The sequence below is a fragment of the Eumetopias jubatus genome, unplaced genomic scaffold (assembly GCF_037043125.1).
Source record: "Eumetopias jubatus isolate StellerSeaLion01/CBP00866 unplaced genomic scaffold, mEumJub1_p1.0 scaffold_12, whole genome shotgun sequence".
NCBI lineage: Eukaryota > Metazoa > Chordata > Mammalia > Carnivora > Otariidae > Eumetopias > Eumetopias jubatus.
The window spans coordinates 2,620,796-2,641,300 of record NW_028274818.1 but is presented as its reverse complement, the minus strand read 5'-3'; the positions used below and the strand labels follow the sequence as shown (position 1 = coordinate 2,641,300).

At 58.4% G+C, this 20,505-nt stretch overlaps 1 protein-coding gene across 5 annotated transcripts; it reads right to left on the bottom strand.

Annotated features, from left to right (window-relative positions):
* Nucleotides 1-205: 205 nt before the first annotated feature.
* Nucleotides 206-20,421, bottom strand: LOC114203851 (SLAM family member 9-like). Of its 5 annotated transcripts, none has more exons than XM_088017102.1 (10): nt 16,701-20,421; nt 16,223-16,399; nt 13,368-13,526; nt 11,977-12,133; nt 11,504-11,617; nt 6,433-6,825; nt 4,573-4,869; nt 2,905-3,045; nt 2,615-2,706; nt 206-2,349 (listed from the first exon to the last, which is right to left on the bottom strand). In XM_088017102.1, exons 5-10 carry the CDS (start codon nt 11,574-11,576, stop codon nt 2,257-2,259), a joined length of 1,089 nt encoding a protein of 362 aa, XP_087873228.1. In that variant the 5' UTR covers nt 11,577-11,617; nt 11,977-12,133; nt 13,368-13,526; nt 16,223-16,399; nt 16,701-20,421; the 3' UTR covers nt 206-2,256. The 5 variants fall into 5 exon arrangements, with proteins under 5 accessions (XP_087873228.1, XP_087873229.1, XP_087873233.1 ...); XM_088017103.1 differs by having other exon boundaries at nt 11,977-12,106; XM_088017107.1 differs by lacking the exons at nt 11,977-12,133; nt 13,368-13,526; nt 16,223-16,399; nt 16,701-20,421 and adding exons at nt 7,630-7,755; nt 8,428-8,561 and having other exon boundaries at nt 11,504-11,583.
* Between the last annotated feature and the right edge of the window lie 84 nt (nt 20,422-20,505).

The window sequence follows — 20,505 nt, the reverse complement described above, 5'->3', positions numbered from 1 at the left end:
GGATTTAAAGTCCATTTTCTGGTGCTTCTCTGTACGTGTGGACTTCTAGTGTACCTGCTGCTTCCTTCTCACTTGGTCATATCAACATGATGGAATCCCCGTGGGAGATCAGCATGTCGGCAGAAGGGGTGAGACATGATCCTAGTCATGTAGGAAAGATGTTAGGGTTTGAAGCTGATGGCCAAGAAAGAATTCTTGAGATGTCTTTGGTGCAAAAAAGTGGCTTTATTAAAGCATGGGGATAGGACCCCTGGGCAGAAAGGACTGCAATGGGGTCATGAGGAGTTTCCCATTATATACTTTCAACTTGGGAGGCGGTTAGGGAGGGCATAAGTCTCTAAGGAATTAGGAAGCAAGGTTTCCAGGACCTTGAGGGGGCTAGCTGTAACAACAGGATATTTATTACTGTCCAATAAAACCTTAGTCATGAGACCCTTCGGATGTGTATCGGTGGATCATATGTTTGGGGGATGATTGCCAACATGTATCTTGGGGGATTTAGAGATAAAGGAAGTTTCCAAAGGAATTTTTATGTTAAAGTAGACTTACAGGGTCCTGGGGGTTGGGCTAAGATTGCCTTTTGGCCTTAGAAAAGTATTAACACAGATGCAGCTGAGTTCCTAGAGGAAGGTCACTCTGCCTGTTTCAAGGACTTGTCAAGGAGCTATAGGGAGTAAGGAAATTTAATAATTTTTCTTCTGCCTTTGTTTCCCACATCACTAGCAGCTAGGATCACAGCACCGCTGAATTCCGGGGCTGGATGCACACTGAGCGGGTCCGACACAGGAGACCCTGGAGCTTCTCTGGGCAGAACCACGTGGGCAGGGCGCCTGGGTGGCTCAGTTGGTTGAGCGACTGCCTTCGGCTCAGGTCATGATCCTGGAGTCCCGGGATCGAGTCCCACAGCGGGCTCCCTGCTCAGCGGGGAGTCTGCTTCTCCCTCTAACCCTCTTCCCTCTCGTGCTTTCTATCTGTCATTCTCTCTCTCTCAAATAAATAAAATCTTAAAAAAAAAAAAAAAGAACCACGTGGGCAGTGCTGGGTAGGTCGTCTGCAGAGACAATGACATTCAACTTCACGTGATCTGAGGTGGGGGCTTGGGTGGGCTCCCCTAGCAGCCCAGACGAGGGACAAATGATTTCTGAGCAAATGCTTCTCATCTCCCACCAACAACTACTGAACAGCTACCAGGAAGCAGCTCTGTCCGAGTCACGGGAGATGGGGCAGAGAACAAGGTGAAGCTTCTGCCCTCAGGCTGCCCGCAGGCTAGTGAGGGAGAAATGACACTGAAACTAAGGACGCCCGTGAGCACGAACAGCATTTGTGAGCCGCACAGGGAGCAGCTGAGAAAGGGAAGCAAGAAGAGGAGAGACCGTTCCTCTCACAAGCTCTATCTGCTCACTTTTGCCAAAGAAATCAGGAAAGCAGGAACCCTGCAGTCTTGGAGAGTCTCCCCTGGAGGAGAGTCGACCAGGACCCAGGGTCTGGCCTATCCCACTAATGGCCCCGAATGTGGAAGTTTGGACGGGAGCGAGATGGCAGAGAGACTAGAGGGACCGGAGACACCTGGGTCCCTCTCCACTCCAGCTGGATGGGGTTGCAGTAGAAGGAACGAGATCCACTGAGAGACTTATGGGCTGAGTCCTGGCTCCGGGGCTCCTGGCTGTGCGGCCCGGAGAGTCAGCCTTTCTGGCTCCTTCTACTGATCTGTAAAGTGGGCACAACAATCCCCACGTCACAGAGAGTCCACGAGGACCCAGTGAGTTAGGAGCGAGAAGAATGTCAGAGAGTTCGTGTCACCGAGCCAGCACTCAGCCCGCGCTGACGATTACAGATTCACATTGTCTGTGAACAGCTCTCAGCACATGACTGACGCTGGGTGGTATTCAAACTGGTCGAGGCAGGATGTTGTGAAATCACCATGGTTTGTCCCAGAGGCTGAGGGTCTGAAAGGCAGTTTGATGTCATACAAACGAGGGGGAGAGCCGGGGCCGTCTAGAGTTGCTAAGGTAGCTGAGGCTGAGCGATCCTGGAACAGGTTTGTACCAATTTATTTACTCAGTTTCCCCCTGATCTACCACTGTGTGTGTCTCATGGCAAAATTATGCAGAACGATTTAGCATAGAAATAACTGATGGTTGGATCCACGCAGTCCCTGCTCAGAGCAGTGAGGGGGGAGGAGGCAGGACCTGAGCTGTGGGCATCAGGCTCACAAGCAGGTGTCCCCAGAGGGCGGGATTCTCCTGCTTCTTCCCATTAAATCCTCCTTACGGCCTGGCCTGGTTTGTGGACCTCACTGTAGACAGTAGTGAGAAGCTTCTCCTCTTCTAGATGAGGTGCACCCCTACCCTGGAATGCAGACAGAGGGTTCTTGGATCAACTGAGGGACAGAGATGCCCCAGAGGGACCCACACAGACCCAGTTCTGCTGACATGACCTGTCCCATGCCCAGCACTGCATGGACCCCAGGAGAATTTTCGTAGTTAATACTGCCTTGTCTAGAAAGGGTTACAGAGGCATCCAGGCCAGAACATGCAGATGACTGGGATTGACAGGCACACACTCAGGGAGAGGGACTTGGAAGAACCCAGGTTGCCCTCTCTCCCAGCCTCACCTTGCCCCTGTGGTTTCCAGACTCCTGATGGATCTGATCTGCATAGTGGATGCCACCATCTGGGTCCACGTGCCCCTTCTGTGATCCTGCACCTACGTCATACACAGATGGAGCTTGATTCTAAGCCTGGAAACCTGGACCTTCCCCCACTCCATGACTCCATGGCCATGGCCACATCAGCCAGCCTCCTGCAGGGATATTCTCTGAGCAGCAAAATGCAGGAGGAAGGGTGTCCAGGGTTGAACAGGGGAGGGAGGTGTCTGGGCACAGGAAGGAGAAACACAGCCTGCCTTTCACAGATTCCAAACTCTTCTTCTTCCCACGTCTCTTCCAAAGGTACAGTCCAGCTCCGAGGATCATCAGCACGATCACAATAGTACCCAGGATATCACGCAGGAGAGCAAAAAGGGACAGTCCACGTAGATCTGTTTCTGTCACACAGAGTGAAGAAGGTTAAGGCACAGAGGACTGAGGACGCCCATTGCCAAGCACATGCAGACGTCTGAAGGGACCTGGTCAGAAGCCGCAGAGGGAGGAGCATGGCAGGTGCTTTCCCTCACCCAGGTCCCGAGCCCCTGCCTGGGGCCGAGGTGCTGAGAGGAACAGAACATGGTGCCCGCCCTTGAGGAGCTCCTCGGCCAGGGGAGGGCCGGGAACATGCCAGAGGCAGCCAGCCAGAGCCATGCCAGGGCACGAGAGCTCACAGCTTCTACCCGGGTCCTCAGGGAGGGCCTCCTGGAGGAGGTGATGGGGAAACCTTGTCTCGAGGGAGGAGTAGGAGATTCCCCGATATTCAGGGTGGGTGCGGCCTCCCAGAAGGAGAGCCATGAACAGGAATGTCTGGGTCAACTCTCCAGCCCTGGGAGCAGCCTGCACCCCCTGGGGCAGGCGGGAGAGGGACCAGGCAGGGAGGAGCCGGGTAGGAGGATGAGAGGGAGGCAGGAGCCTCTTTCCAGAGGGTCCAGTGGGTCACTGAGCCCTGAGCTTCCTCTGGGATCAGGGATGCTGAGGCAGCAGGTCCCCCAGCAGCTGGTGGAGGAGGGGGTGGAGGGGCGAGGGGGCACACGACGAACCAGGTCATTCATTCATTCATTCATTCATACATTCAGGGACACACTGACTGTGAGCAAACGGCCCGAGGCCGAGGGTGGGACAGGCATTCAAAGTAGAAGCAGACATGGCCCCTGCCCTCCAGGGGTTCAGGCTGCAGAGGAGACTAATCCTGGGCCAGAGCATCAGCTCTCATTGTGGGGTCACTGACCGCTCCTTAGAGGAGACGAGGCGTGAGGGCAGGACAGCAGCAGCTCCTGCAGGGCCCTGAGTCATCCAGGCTGAGGAGCCCCTGTGCAAACTCTCTTTGTGCTGGAACTGCACCCAGCGTGTGGCCCTGTGGGACTGCTCGGGTCACAGACCCCCAGAGCCAGCTGTAGGGAAGGGGTCCCTGGATGGGAATAAGCGGGGGAGTGGAGGACTCCTGACTTGGAAGGGCTGAGGGCAGAGGGAGGGGCCTGAGCCGAGGCTGGAAGCTGAGGACAGAGGACCCAGCCGGGAATGCAGGCAAGCAGGTGGGTGTGAAGTGTGTCCGTGAGACCAGAAACGGGCAGAAGAGCCCGGAGCCCTGAATCCTACAGGGAGTCGCTGGCTCAGACCCCTCAGATGGCATAGACCACTGACACCCCCAACTCCCTTCTGAAAACCACCCTAGACAAGGAATGATGGATGAGGGTGGGGAGAGGTACCTGCTGGGTGCTGCTTGGACCAGCAGGGGTGAGGGGTGGGGAGGAACAGGGGAGGGACACTGAGAAAGGCAGGAGTATGTTGGATGTGACAGCCAGAGTCCTGGATGGAGTGACCGGGTGGCCGGGGGTGACATAAACATGGGGGACAGAAGACAGAACCCTCAGCCAGGGCTGCCTGAGCTCCCGGAGAGCCCCTCCCCTCTGGCAGGATGCACTCACCGTGGCCACAGACGTCCCCAAGGTCCCGGGTGGCAGTTTTCTGGTCCACCTGGTTGCTGACCACACAGGTGAGGCTGGTGCTGGGCTGGCTCGGGGGCAGGTTCACAGCCATGGTCCAGGGATTGGGGGCTGGTCCTGGGGCGGGTCTCTGCTCCAGCTCCCTGGAGAGACCCTCGCTCTCCCAGGTCACGGTCAGGTCCTCCCTGGTTCCGTTGGCGTCACACTCCACAGTGACGTTGCACCAGGCTGGTGTGAGGGACAGAACGGTGCCCCGGATCTGGGGAAGGGGCACGGGCTCTGTGGCGGGAGGGACAAGAGGGCAGAGCATCACGTGAGTGGAGGACATCCAAGCTCACGCTTTCTCCTGCGGTATCTCCCCGAAGCTCTGGCTTCCTCCCCCTAAGGATGGTGAAGTCTTTTACAGATAGCTCAGAAATGACCCAAATACACAGCAGGTGACCATAAGGATGGGAGCCACTGAGTTCAGCTCTACGTGATTTCACTAGACTGAGCAAGTGTTTAAAAGCTTCCCTGAGAAAACCATGTGGAACCCGCCTACCCAAACCCCATTAATTCTAAGAAATGGGATGTCCCCTGGAAGAAGGTGAAGCTGGGACAGGATGTTCCTGGTCTAGGCTACAACCCTGCTTCTCCTGCTCAGATGGTGCTCAGGACTGCACGACACGAGGTGCAGAGGCCACTGGCCAGTTCTGGGAGCCCAGATCAGCCTCAGGCTCTACCAGGAGAGCCCGTGGTGGGGGACACAGTGGTGGTTCCTAGGAATGACCTCTCTAGTGTGGTTGGAACATGTCCTGAACTTGGGTCCCCACAGGACGACAAGGAACAGACAGACAGCCAGTCTTGGGAATCCCCCCGGCCTGAGGCTGCAAAGACCACTCTCTCGGGAGCAGGACGTCTCCCTGTGCAGGGGGGGGGAGGGGTGCAGGGAGAGACAGCTGCTCCCTGAGCGTCTGAGGGAGGGTTGTCCTGTGACCTCCTCCGACATCTGTGGAGGTTCAGAGCTGGACCCGTGGAGACTGAGTCAGCTGGCCTCGGGCTGGTGCTGAGAAGGACGAGGGGCCGAATCGGGGAGAAGCACGTTGGGATTCCGGATCCTGCTTCGTGACCAGTGTCCCCAACCGTGGCCACGTGCTGACCCTCAGAGCCTGCAGGTGCCTTAGGTGCCATGGCAAAGGGAAACTGAGGCTGCGAACCAGCTGACACTAACTAGACGGGCCCCATGTGATCACAGGGTCCTCGCAAGTGGAAGGAGGCAGGAGAAGAGGTGGGAGGGACGCAGCGTCAGAGGGACTCACCCCACCAGTGCCGGCTGGGAAGGGGGAGGAAGGGGCCACGAGCCAGGGGGAGGGGGCGCCACTAGAAGGGGGGACAGGAACAGAAATGGGTTCTCCCCGGAGCCTCCAGAGAGGAGCACAGCGCTGCCGACACCTGGACCTCATGGCAGAGGCTCTGGGGTCTGACTCCTGCCCTACAGCCCAGGAGGACACGCAGGTGGTGGTGTGGTCAGCCACTGAGGGTGAGTCATCTGCTATAGCAGCACTGGACAGCGAATAGTCACACTGAGTAGCCTGAGTCCTGTGGGCACAGTGAGAGTTATGGCAAAATCCCCATTTCCCCCCCATTCCGTGTTCCACTCCAGAAGCACCGAAGTGACTTATCCCTGGTGTGAGTCTCAGCTCTGCCTGCATTTGTGATGGACACATGACATCTAATTTGAGGGGAGAAGATCAAGTCTGAAGGCTGGGGTCTGGAAGGAATCCTGCAAGTGGGGCGCACGGACACTCCCAGGGACCGAGGAAGGAGGTCAGCTGTGGGACTGGGGGCGGGGCCGCCACATACCATAGACCCTCAGGCGGAAATCCTGGTCATATTGTCTTCCTCGCCTGTAGCCGACTCGAGCCCGGTACCGCCCACTGTCCTCAAGGGTCAGGTTGTCAATCCTCAGGGTCGTTATGTTGAGCACATGGACCCTCTTCTCAAACTTGTCCTGGAAGTTGACCCATTCTGGAACATCTCTCCCAGGAAACACGTGCAGCATGACTATGTAGTTGGCCCTGGATACATTGCCCCAAGAAATCTTCTCCAGCTCGACCTCTGGAGGTAATTCTGGATTTCTGATCACATGAAACCACACAGAACCTCCTTGAGCCCCCTTCAGAGAAACAGGGATTCCAGAATCCTCAACTCCAGAACCATGGGCTCCAGCACTCTGGGTCACAGCGCTGCAGACGCCTAGGGCATAGGACACAGAAAATGTGAGTGGTTTTCATTAGGAAGAAAGGAGAAAACCCTAGAACCCATCTTTCATCTTCTTCATGAAATCCATCCCATGTGCTCCCCTTGAGTCTTGGAAGGCAGGACAGTGCCATGAACCTGAGGCGAGGCTGGAATCCCTCCTGGTCCCCGGGGAGCATCCCTTGACCGCGTCACGTGAACTTGCTCCCCTGCAGTGTCCTGACCCCTAACAGTGAGAGCATGAATGTCAGGAGGTCTGGGATCCAAAGCACGAGCACATTTTCGGTCCACACCGAGTGCATCTCTGCAGGAGGCAGCTTCTCACGGGGCTGCAGAGACCCCTCCTGCCCACAGGCCGTGCAAGTTCTGTCCCTGGACGGGGGGCCGCCCCCAGGGACTCGCTCTATGGAGCCGAGTGCCTCCAACATGATGGATGGCTCTCAGGGACCGCAGGTCCTACAAGGGTGTGACAGGGTCTGGCTGTCACCCTGTCTCCTGCTCGCTCTGACGAAGCCCGCCACAGTGTTGTGGGCAGTCAGTGGAGAGACCCCCATGTGGAGGGTCGGAGGGCAACCCTTGGCCAACAGGGACGGAGGGGTGAGGCCCGAACACTGCCCCCCACAAGCTCCACAAAGGTGGGAGGGTGAATGCTGTCTTCTTTTGACAGCCCCAGGTAACTGAGGCAGGAGCCCAGCTGGCATGGTCCGCACCCCATGTGGACCGGCTGAGGGCTCCTGGGGACCCAGGCCTGGGCTCTTGGCCAGCTGGTGCCCGAGGCGTGGGCTCGGGGGTGAGACAGACCTGGGTTCATGTTCCAGATCCGCCCTTTTCTGGCTGAGCGGCCTTGGGCGATTTCCTGAACTGTCTAAGCCTCGAGGTCCCGCATGGGAAGCACGGGGACGAGAGCTGAGCGTGTCCACGGGGCTCCTGCAAGGATTAAATGTGACGACACAGGAAAATCACCCACAGTAAGCGTTTCCTTGTCACCGTCCTCACTGTATTAGGGCCTGGGGGGGAACTGACAGGTAGCGGGGGACACCTGCCGCTTGCTCACCCGAGACCAGACGTTCGCCATGAACGTGATTCCCATTCCCTACATTTCAGCTGCTCCGTCAGATGCTGAGCGTCTAAGGAGCCCAGGACAACCCACTGAAGGTGGCGGGTTGCAGAGTGTTGTCCCCGTTCCAAGGATGAGAAGGTTGTATTTCAGCCACACTCAGCGGCTTTTAAATTGTGTTAAATGTTAAGCAGATTCTGCATTCCAGTAAAGGAGGGGCGCTGGAGATGGAAATGCATCCTCTCCCCGACCTCTGAGCCCCACTGCCCAGTTGCCCTTCCCACAGGCCGGTGCTGTTCCAGGTTCGTGTGTATCCCTCCGGAGGGGGTCTCTGCACTGACAGGTGCCTACCTGTGTCTCCCCGTGCCCGACCCCACGCCACCCGCTGCTCTGCTCCCCCCTCTTCTCTGCACGGCTCGGGCAGGGCTGCACCTGCGTCTGCACGCGGGCAAGAGTCTCGTGATCAGCTGCCCACGCCCCCACGTGGGCTCTAGTTCCCCCCACGGGTGCCGGGCACTCAGGGTGCTCTTGTCCCCGCAAACCTGGTCCCACTGAGCAGCCTGGGATTGGAGCCTCTGCACGCACGGATGTCCGCACGTCACACGCGGGGGCACATCCGTCACACTCGGTGCACAGAAGTCACACAGGTGCACATGCCTCACCCATGGGGGCGTACCTGTTGTACACGGGGCATGGGTGTCACTCACAGGGCACGTCTATCTCATGCTGATGGACACACAGCAGGCGGGAGCGTATTCTGCCTCACACACGGCGGCACACACGTCACTCTCGGGTGTTCATGCGTCACACACACGGGCATATACATCACACGCTGGTTCATACACACCACACCTGAGTGTATATAGGTCAACCGTGAGTGTGTAGACAACACACACGGGTGTGTGAACACTGGGATAACCCCTGGGTGGGTCTAATAGACCAAAGGCAGGTCCTCCTCAGCCCCTGACAGACCTTGCTCACCGTCCCCCCGAGAGTGACCCCAGCTCTTCTCCTCCCAACAATGCTTAGGTTTCCCACCGACCCACGCTGACCGAGCTTTCTGCCCTTTGCCAAGCTGATAAGAGAAAATTATATCACATCATATTTTAAGGAGCATTTCTCTTGTACATGAGCCTGGTGGCTCCCTCATGAATTCATGCACAGAACAACAGTGTCCTGTCACACCCCGGTCCCCACCCCAGTCCGGGCAGCCAGGGCTCAGCTCCTGTGGAAATATGCAGAGTCTGGTGCACACAGGACGCTAACCCCGAGTCAGAGAAGCAGCCTTGTTCCAACAGGGGGGCTGTGCCTGGGGCTCCCCGAGGGACAGCGGTTCTGTCCCCAGGGCGGCACCTGCCCGCGGGCTGCTCCCCAGGAATTCTGAGCCCACCCTGTCCCTCTCAGTGTCCCCCGCGTGGGTCAGGGGGGTCTGCCCCAGGGGGACAGGGAGACAGAAGCAGGCGTTTCTGGTGACCACGGGCGGCACCTGCGCGGCTCCGGCCACACGGTGCGTGCCCCGCTTCTCGGCGGCTCCCGCTGCACCTCGCTGTCCTGAGCGGCCCGTGCCGACCGGGGTCCACCCACCGGGGCAGGAGCCGGGGTCCTGCAGCAGGTGCTCTGCAGACCCCGCTCAGGGGCAGAGACAGAGACGGCAGAGGCCAGAGGATTGCATCAAAGGGGGGCCTCGAAGACAGCATCCCCTCCCTCCTTGGAGGCCTGAGGCCGTGACCACAGAAAGGCCTGGGCTCTGGGTTCTGAAGGGGCCCCAAGCAGGCCCCCAGCTGTCAGTCCCTGTCAGGACGCAAGACAAGGTCGGGACGGGAGGAAGACACGGAGCAGAGGCCTCGGGGAAGCAGCTGCACAGTCCCGTCTGGGGGAGACCCCCAGTCCCAGGATGTCACAGCTGGAGGGCCTTCGAGGGGACCTTTCACAGCAGACAGCCTCCCTCGGGGGGGAACTTGTCCCGGGTCACACTGGGCAGAGCCGGACCTGGAGCCCGCTTCCCTCTCCCCCAGCCCAGTGCCTCCCCTGCAGGGAGCTGCCCTGCAGCCCTCCCCTGCCCTCCCCCTGCCCTCCCCCTGCTCAGGGCTCCTCCCTCCCAGCACTGCTGTCTGGTCCCTGGGGTCTGAGCAGTTCTGGGTCTCACCCCCCAGCATTTGTCCCGGGAGAGGGGACTGCAGTACTCGGCGGGCTTTGGCAGGGCAGGGACGTGGGGTAGCTGAGGGTTAACCAGCACCTGCTGGAAAGGGGGGAACCCGGGAGAGAGGAGGCTCAGCCCTCAGGCTGCTGGGGAGGAACTGCCCAGAAGCTGGACGAGAGCATGAGCTTGAGGAAGCTGGACGCCCACTCAGGACGGGAGGAAGACCCGAGAGCTCTCAGATCTGCAGAAGGTGCTGCCCCCAAAGAGGGACAGCGGGTCAGGGGCAGGGCGGCAGTGAGCAAGAGAGTCACAGATTATTTAAACAAGATGAAATTTTCAACCATCAACATAACATTTTGTCCATTTCTTTCTCTTTTCCTTCCTTCCTTCCTTCCTTCCTTCCTTCCTTCCTTCCTTCCTTCGTTTCTTTCTTTTCTCTCGTTCTCAGTCTTACAACCAGACAATTATGGAGGAAATTCAATGTACTTTCTCATATTTCTCTCATTCAATAAAACTGAAAAGAGAAAGACCACATGTTGCTGACAAGGAGTTACCTCATTAAAAGGGTCTTGCAAAGCTCATTATCTAATGACTTATCTCCCTGTTTACAAATGTCCTGTGATTCCAGAAATTTCCTAGAATCCCTGTAGCTCACGGAGGGGCTGGTGCACTGACACCAAACATTACAGACGATAAAAGCTTTCCAACGTGTCTGCAGAATTCACGATTCTGGAGATCACAGTATTTTCTTCTTTGTTCTTATTTAACTTGTTACACCTAAGCAGCTGGTCTAAGATGAAGTAAGAACCAGAAAATGGGGCTCTTATTAAAACAGTCATTCAGTTCCCTCTTTGGGGCCCCTCTGCTTGCCGCCTGTCCCGCCCAGGTCACCCCCACCCAGAGCCCCATCAGCGGTCTCCTGTTCCGGGCTCACCCTTACACACGCAGGTGGGCACAGACCCTTGAATTCTAGAGGTTCCTTTCCTTCCTTTGCAAACAGAATGTCACGGCATTCAGGCCCTCATCTTGCCCAAGGAGCTGGACCAGAGTGGCTTCCTCAGCTCAGACGGGGGCTCTGGGTCGGCCCTCCTGCACACAGCAGCTGCAGAGGCTGCCCAAGCCCCTGGGCATGGCAGGCGGGGGTGCCCATCCCCAACGCTGGGTCCCACGCAGCCCCTCCTATGTCTCCTCCATCCCTCTCCACAGGAGACTCCGGGCTCTCCTGGCCTCACCCCCCTGGGAGGGGTTCCCTTCATGCAGCGGGGCAGCCAGGGCTCAGGGCTCCCAGCCTGGCCTCAGCCAAAAGCTCCCTGTGTTCCTTCCGTTCACCCTGGGGCTCTAAACCGAATGCACTGCGTGTGCTCAATCATCACGGAGCTGAGTTCTCTGGTTCTTCAGCAAAGCCCTCAGGCAGCCCAGGAGCTCCTGCCTCCCTGCCCACCCAGCGGCCCCCCTCCCAGGGAGCCCGGGCCACTCACTGAGGAGGAGGCTGGTGAATCCCAGGAGCCAGGAGGCCCTGCACAGGTGGGGGTCTTCTGAGCAGGTGCCCATGGCCGGCTGTCTCCCTGCGGGCTCGGCCTGGGCCAACAAGGCTATAGAGGAAACATCCAGAAATGAGAAGCAAGAAAGGAGGGAAACCTTCATTGAGAAGAGCCCTTAGCTCCTCCCCACCCCAAGGGCAGGGCCGTTAGTTTGGGGACCTCAATGTCCAGGTAGAGTAAGCCATTCCTTCCTCATGTTATTTCAGCACCTGCAGTGGGGCCTCAGGATATAATTGCAGAATAAATGTAGGAACAGCCCCCACTCCCCGCCCCCCCCAGGAGGTCTGGTGCTGGAGAGGCCCCGTCCCTGTGCTCACAACCAGCTTGGTGGTCTACCCTCCCCAGCCTGCACCCCTAGGGCCCCCGACCTGTGTCCCTGGGTTCCCACTCAGCCCAGGACCCCTGCTCACCAGGACCAGCCGATGGCCAGGCACAAGGTCACATCTTAGAGCCAAGGACGCGGGGTCTCTCCTGCTTTGGGCCTGTCCTCTGTCTTTACACCGTTTCACGAGTCACATTTCCTTTCCGATGTTCTAGGCACTTCAGTGTCAGGTGTGTAAGTGAGAACTGGGAGCCCGAGAACAAAGCCCTCCTGGGAAGTGTGCACCCCACACCCTAATGCACATGTGGGCATGTCCCTACTGCAGGTCCCCAGGGCTCTGTCTGCAGCCGAGGGCCGGCCCTGCCCCCACACACAGGACAAGCCCCCCCGCCCAGGAGCAGCACCACAGGCCCCCTTTCCTGTGAGGCCCCGCCAGCCCTGGGCCCCTGCTCACACACAGGCAGGGGTGGAGAGGGACCTGTACACGCTCACACACAGGCAGGGGTGGAGAGGGACCTGCACACGCTCACACACAGGCAGGGGTGGAGAGGGACCTGCACACGCTCACACACAGGCAGGGGTGGAGAGGGACCTGCACACGCTCACACACAGGCAGGGGTGGAGAGTGACATGCGGCTCTGGCCACAGGCTCGGCGGCCTCAGACTCACGGCACCTACGGACGGTCAGGCCGGCCTCTTCTTCCCAGATGGGTCCCCACAACCTCTGAGAACCGTGGCCTCCCGTGGACCCCAGGGGAGCAGCTCCATCACTAACCACAGCCGGTGCCCCTTTCCCTGCCCCCTGGGCTCCCCCTCAGCTGCTCAGACCCTCAGATCCTAAGGCTGGATCCCAGGACTGGCCCGCGGCCCCGCACTCAAGGTGGTCAGCCTGTTGGCTGTTCAACCCACTTTACGGATGTGAGACCCGAGTCCTGAGGGTTTGGACCACCTGCCAGAGGTCACCCAGCAGAGCAAGAGTCGGGGTCTGGACCCCTCACCAGGAGCTCTGAGAAATCCAGCATCGCCGCCGCCGTCCCGTCCCACTGTGCGGCCTCCATCCGGTCACCGCACCCCGTCTGGGCTCCCCCCGAACTGCTCTGCGCCCCTCAGACCAGAGAGCACTCGGCACTGCCTTGTTCCCCTGCTCCCACCCAGTGATGGGGGATCCCTTCCACGGGCCGTCCCTGAGCCTCTTGGGGAGAAACTCCTCAGACGGAGTTCTGATCTGGGCAGCTCATGCCCCGGTCCCTCCAGGGTGATGGGGACCAAGTCAGCTATGCCCCTGTCCCTGTCCCCACAGCCCTGGGCGAGCCCTCCCAGGGTGAGAACCGTTTGCTTGTGGAAACCACAGCTTGGGGTGGGGCGCAGGGCCCAGGAGGGAGCCCCCAGCAGCTGCAGGCCGGGGACCCCGGACGGTCAGCCAGCCCACGTGCCATTCTGGGGCAGCCCCTGGGACTTTCTACACCTGCAGATACTAACCTCGGTCCCCTCCCGCCGTCCTGGGCAGCACGAGAGCTAAGGTCACCAGTCCTCCGTGAGTCTAGGTCTCTGCGGTTCACAAGCTCAGGGTCACCGTCCATGTTACAGATGAGCAAAGTCAGGGACATTTAGGGGATCTGGAGCCCACGGTCTGGACACCTGGATGGGGCGGAGCCAGGCCCAGGTCTCAGGCCTCCGAGGCCACTGGTCTTTCTAGACCCAAGTCCCTGGCAGACCTTGAGAAGCCACACTGAGGGGAGGGAGGCCAGGCCTGACCCAGGGCAGCCTCTCTCCTGTCTCACACCCCGAGGCAGAGGAAACAAGCCTGTGGTGGTATCTTGCAACCTCCGAGGTTCACAGCAGCCCTTTGCCGACCACAGCCGCCCCCCTGCACTGGCTGTCGCACTCGGGTCAGCACTTCCAGCCCAGCTCAGGTTTGGGGGTGGCTTCTCCCATACTTGGGCCTTTCCAGAAACTTCCTTCCAGCTTGGACACAGCTGCCTGGCCGGCAGAGAGCTCATGACCCTGAGCCCGAGGACACGCACTGGGCAGTGTGGCTTCTGTGCTGACATTGGGCTTCGGGCTATACACCCTCCTGGAGACGCAGGGACTCCGTCCGTGGCTGGGGGAGCGCGGGCTCTCGGACCAGCCACAGTGAGGCTGAGTCCCCTCTTCCTCCTGCCTTCCCTGCGTGTCCCTGGACACAGGGCTGGACGGCCCTGAGCCCCCGAGCTCTCAGCACAGTGGAGATGGGCAGCTGCTGCAGGAGTCGCTGGGCGAGTGCCCGGCTCTGTGTGGGGCCAGTGAGCTCACCCAGGCTGCAGGGGCCTCCTGTTTGCTCCAGAATGGCCTTGCAGGAGAGACCTCGTGCATCAGGACCGTGCTGGCTTTCCTACTAGACCAGGTTCCCAGGAGCACGCCTCCTGCCTCTCCTTTCCTTTCATCTCCTTTCAGAGAAACAGGACTGACCTGGGGACAGGCAGCCCCTGAGGGTAGAAGCTCCCTCCCTCAGCCTGTGCCCGTCTGCTTTTCCACACAGGAGCCTGAAGCCCCCGTGCAGTGAGGAAGCGTCGGTGTGAATCAGAACGTCCTTCTGGACGTGGAAGCTGGATTCTTCCCCCACCAAAGAGCAACACCTGAAACTGGGGGAATCATGATCTGGGTGTGGCTGTCGGATGGGAAGGGACGGGTGAGGAACAGGACGTGCACGTCCCTCGGGCACCGGAACAAATATGGGACAACTGCGGGACGTGTGCCCCGAGCTTGCAGCTGCTTGGGCGGGCGGCCCAGCGCCCCTGGGCTCCCCACTGGCCTGGCAGCGGGCACAGCAAGCCCAGGACAACCGGACCAGGAAGGAGGCGGCCCACCTGGTGTTGTCGTGGGAGAAGAGCCCTGCCCTTGCCTCTGCGGACCCCGTGAGAGCGGGCCTCGGCACACCCAGCACGGTAAGGGTGCCACTGCTCGTCACCCTTTCCTTTCCTGGGCCCCTGCCTAGGAATCGAGTGAGCAGGGGAGGCAGGTCACTGTCCCCATTCTCTACAGGGTGGGCAAATATCGGGGGACCTGCTTACCAGAATCTGACCACAGAGCAGGGCCCCCGACCTGGGGAAAATCGACCACTGACGGCTGTGCGGGGTGTTGCTGAATTTGGACCTTGAAACAGTTTGACCCATATCCTAAAGCAGAGGCCACACTCTGCTGCTCTAACAAAATCTCTCTGTGGGGCTCTGAATACACCTGTGGGCCTAGGACATCTGGTCTCCCTGTTTCCCCGAGCAGGTGCTCCCGGTATCTTTCAGGTGGTGGACATTTATTGAGTGCCTACTGTGTGTGGGGTGCTGAAGCTATCTCTTCAGAGAGCACATGTCCCAGGCCACATGAGCGTCATGAACATGCACAGCAGCCCCAGGACCAACACCCCCTCCTCCCAGACTGTGGGTCCCAGACCGGCTCAGTTGGGGGCGGCGGGCATCTGGGGCCTCCATAGGAAATCCAGGCCCCGGAGGCCAAGGACAGACTTTCCATCCTGTGTCCTCAGACGTCACTGGGGCCCTTCAGGTAGTGGGTGCAGAATGCACGTTGGCTGGATGGAGGACGACTCTGCTCCCAGAAGCTTTGGGGTGGAATTGGGACAATTCTCTGAACACTAAGCTCAGATGTGGGTAACTCACCGCACCTGAAACAACCTAGGATTCCTCCCACGGGAGGAATCACCATCACCAAAGATGAAGGGCCTTAGGCTCCCTCTAGACTTTTCCCTGGAAGGTGTTCTAGACTCCAGGCCCAGCCCAGAGCCCTGCCTGCTTGAACTCTGCTCCTCGGCCACCCACCGCCCAGTTCCCAGAGGTCCTGCCAGAGAAGGCTGCCTGCTCCCACCACCCCCGACCTACCCCGGGGAGCATCTGCTTCACCCCCGCCCAAGCACGCCCAGACCCAGGACCCGCTGCAGCCTCAGGACCAGGACAGCGATGGGAACTCTGTGCCTGAGGTTTCTCTCCCCCGGGTGTCCACCTCATCCTGGGACTCAGGGAACATTGGTGGAGTGCAGCCAGGCCTCCTACATGGGCAGCAGGAAAATGAGCAGAAAGGGTCCGGAGCTCATTCTGGGTCTCCTGGACACCACCCCAACAAGGATGGACATTCCTCCTGCCCCCTGGACAGTCTGCACCCGCCCTCAGCTTCCCATAAGATCTTTCCCTCTGTTCTCCAGGGCAGAGCACTCACTAATGCCCCACGACCCCGAGGCCCTGCGCTGGGCAGGCTGCACTCCCAGAAACCTCAGAGACTCGCTGCGCCCAGCCTGGCCTCTGGGGTGAGGGATCCTCGGCACCCCTGCCGTTCCAGGCTGCCCTCACCTTCGCCCTGTGAGAAGGAACAGGAGCAGGGCCCCTCCTCTGGCACGCAGCCCCGCACAGGGGTCCGGCAAATGCCTGAGGCCCAGTGAGCCTTTCATGGGATGAGGAGGGAGCCTGGGTGCCTCCACTTCTCTTCCTGCCAACGTCTCTGGGTGAGTGGCCCCATAAAGCCTGCTCCTGAAATTACAGGGTTTTCAGGAATTTAGCCTGAGACCTGATATATGAGGGTGGCAAGCCCAGTTAGACCCACCTGGCAGACTGGGAGCAGACCATGGACACAGCAGTGGGGACAAAAAGGTGCCCTTTTAAAGGAGAGGGCATCAAAGGGAGGGGGGCAGAGGCACCAGGCTGACTGTCCAGTCCCTGCCCTGCCTGCCACCGCCCCTCCCCAAGGAGGCAACTTCTCTGGCTCCCCCTCCCCAGGCCTCCCACCTCCCCACATCCGTCTGGCTCCCATTTCCATGTCCCTTCTCCTTGCCTCAATTTCCTTGAAGAAATGAAGAGCCTCAGTCTTCCCCAGGCTCTGGAATACAGATGCGATCTCTCCCACTGGCTTGTAGAAAGATGCCCTCCTGCATCTGCAGCAGCCCCGTCCTGCGGGGGAAGGTCCTGGGAGGAAGGAGGGCACAGAGAGGGGTCCCCCGGGTGTGCTGGGTCCGGCTCCTGGACAATATCTGGAGCAAGCCTCCCAGGAGGGGCGCTGCATGGACGGCAGGGAGGGTAAAGCTGAGACAGCGCTGTCCCTGGGAGCTGGGGTTTGGGGGGAAGAACTCGGACCGGGTGGGGGTAAGAGGTGATGAGAGGAGGTTGGGGAGGAGGCGGAGTGGGGAGCTCCTGCCTCACAGTGGAGCCCGGCCCTCGGCATGGGTTGGCACGTGGGTCCTGCATCGAGTGCCCACCGTGTGCAGGGCCCTGTGCCGGGGCATCCACACCTTGTTCACGGAACCCCCCTGGCTCCGCCATTCTGCTCTTCACCACCTGCTCAACAGAAATGCATGCACTTGCGCCCCGCACTGGACAGGTGAGAAAACCAGGGACAGGTGGGAGGCACAGCCTGGGTCCCTGGGATCGAACTCGGCTCCTGCACGCCTTTCTCAGACCCGACTCTGGCCAGAGAAGAGCTGGCCTGGGCCTGGGGCAGGGCTGTGCTGTCCTCCCTTCAAGTGTCGGGGAAACACCTGCTCCTCGTGGCCCAGAAGGCATGGCTGGGGGACCTGGGTGCCGGCGGCTTGTCGCTGCAGCTCCTTCCACCAGGGGGCGCTGCGCGCACAGCTTCACCAGCAGGCACCTAGAGAGCTCAGGGGTGGGGTCCAGTCTTCCTACAGCTGCCCCGGGGCTCAGCACTGAGGTTGGGCACCTGTGCTGGATGGGAGGAAGGGTCTTCAGTCCTGGAAAGACAGAGCCTCACGACAACAGAGGCTTTGCCCTTCATCTTCTCTCACTGGCGATCTTCCTTCTGGGCTGGTGTCTGCAGCCATAGCCATCCTGGACCATGAGGAAGAAGCAGGAGGACAAGACCCCGTGCCCAGGATGGAGGAGCAGAAAGATGGGGAGTAACCCACCTGCTTCAGGCTTTGAGAGCCAAGCTGGATGCTCACTGCAGTCAGACCTATTCCTGACTTCTATGCACGGATGACAACAACGAAGGAGATTTAATCAGCAACATCAGAAGGTGATTTAAAAAATGACAAATCAAAAACAAAATACTGAGATCAGAACAAAGAGTTGATGTTCTACCTAATTCATTAGGAATGAGGATCAAGGCATAAATACAGATAGAAACAACATTGAAAATTATACAGAAACACTATGTACAAAGACACATTAATAAATTTCCAAATGCAGGTGAAATAACACGGACCAGCGCAGGACGAGGGAGCCCAGGGAGGAGGTCCTGGCAGAGGTGCAGGGAGATAAGAATGGGTGCCGGAGGGAAGGGGAGGGACGCGAGAACCAGGGCTCACTGGTGGCTTGGACCCCAGGGTGGAGGCAAAGAGAACCCAAGGTGACTTCCAGATGTTTGGCTGAAACAGCTGGGGATGGTGTGACTTTCCTGAGCTGTAAGTATCAGAAAAGGGTAGGGAGGAGCAGGTGTGGGGGGAGGGGAGGCTTGAGACGGGACTCGGTGCTGCACATGGTCACCTTGGCTTCGAAGAGCAGAGGTTCATCGGCAGTCGGAGGTGGGGGTCCGGTCAGGGCTGGAGCTGCGGCCTCAGCACAGCCGGGGTACTGAGAGCCCTGGGGGTCCCTAAAATAACGAGGGGGCACATACTGTGAGGGGAGAACAGAGGGCCTGGCTCTGACCAGCAGAGGATGGGGTCCAGTAGGAGAGATGGAGAGGGAGCTGCCAGGGGGGGCACCTGCTGGGTGCACGGTCACAGAAGCCAGAGTAAAAAAGAATTAATTACAATTAGAATTAAAAAGCCAGAGTAGGCCTTAGACAATGTCATCTATTTTGACAATAATGTAATGCTCTCTTGTGATTTATAATAAGAAGTAGCTATTTGTCTTCATGCACTGTGCCTGACATTCAGCCTCTGAAATCTAGTACTTCCTATATGGGACCCCGGGGGGCATTTCTTGTTATATTTAGGATTGCTCCCAGTTCCTGAAATCGGGCCAGAGCAGTGAAGGTGGAATGGGTGTTGGGTTGCTCATAACAAGTCCCTCCAACCACACCTGAACTTGTGGTAAGGACATAACTTTGGGAAAATTGCTAAAGACAGGGGCTGGCTGCCAGGGTATCAACCATGTTAGCAGGTGGGAACTTAGGGACCCACCCACTGACCATCTGGGAGGGAGAAAGGTTGGAGTGTGAGTTCCCCAGTCCCCAGTCGTCAAGGATTTAATCAGCGGTGCCCATTGTAATAATGTCTCCGGAAAACCTGAAAGGACAGGGTTAGGAGGGCTTCCGGGTGGGAGAACACACAGGCGCTGTGGGGGGAGGGGGCTCACCTGGAGGGATGGCAGCTCCGCACCCCTCCCCACATGCCTTGTCCTCGGCCCCTCTGCCACCTGGCTGTTCTGAGTTATACCCTGTATAACCAACCAGTAAGCTAGGAAGGGGCTGCGTCCTCATTGTTCTGTGAGCTGCTCCATAAATAACCAACCGGACAAGCAGCTCATGGGAACCTGCAAGTGAGAGCAGGTGCTCAAGAGGCACAGCCCACAGCTTGCCTGGCGTCCGAGTGGAGGCGCAGGTGCTGTGGCCTTGAACCCTACCCTGTGGGGTCTGACCTGAGCCGCAGGGACACAGCATCCGGGCTGCCTGAGATTCTAGGACACCCAGCTGGGGACCCGAAAAATCACAAAGGCACCTGGTATGGGGAGAAGAACCCCCATCCAGGGCCAGCCGCGCTGTCGCGGGGTCTGGGGGCGATGAAGACACAGCAGTGGGTTGTTCACAAAGCAGACGCTTAGCTGCTCAGATGGTCTTTCTCCTCTGGAGTCCTAGCGGTAGATTGCACTTCCTAGAAAATTACTCATTTCACGTAAGTTTTCAGTATATTTGTATTAAGTTCAGCAAAGTCATTTTTTGTTTCAGTTCCTTTGTATCTATGGCTATTTCTGACTTTAATTTCATCTTTTGGGCACGTAGCTTTTCAGGGAAGCAGGGAGGGAAAGATTGTAGAGACGGGATCCTGTGTGTACCCGGGTCCCACGGAGTCAGGATTTTATCTTTCACACAAAACACCTGGAAGTAGGAGACAACAGGTTCCCCCACAGCGATGTTGGGTTTTGAACAGGGAACTGCATGATGCAGGAGAAGGCAAGTGACCAGGCTTCAGGAAAAGCTGGGACTGAGGGAGTTTCCAGAGACCAACCGTGTAGTGAAGATGGACGCAGGAGCTCACCCAGCAGGACAGGTGACGTGTCTACCTGTGGGTCTGCGAGCCGCCCCCCCTCCTGTCTGTCTGTCTGTCTGTCTGATGTTGAAGCAATTTGTGAAGGGATTTCTCACAGACTACGGAAGAGACTCTTTACTATGAACAGGGAGATGGAGTTCCAATTACAGGAAAAGTGAGAAAAACCACTGGAGAGACGTTGGTGCCACAATTGTAAGGTCCAGGTTCCTGGAGTTCATGCTCCAAGTGCCCTTGGAACACAAAACACACAGGGAAAGGGCCAAATCCAATCCCAGGAGAGGCAGGGAAGAGCTCTGCATTCTGGTGGTTTCTGCCAACAATCCTGTGTCCTGCCTCGAGGACACATGCAAATATACGTCCACGAAGTTTCCCTCACGGACTGACAGAGACCCGCACTTAAATGTGATGATGTGATGC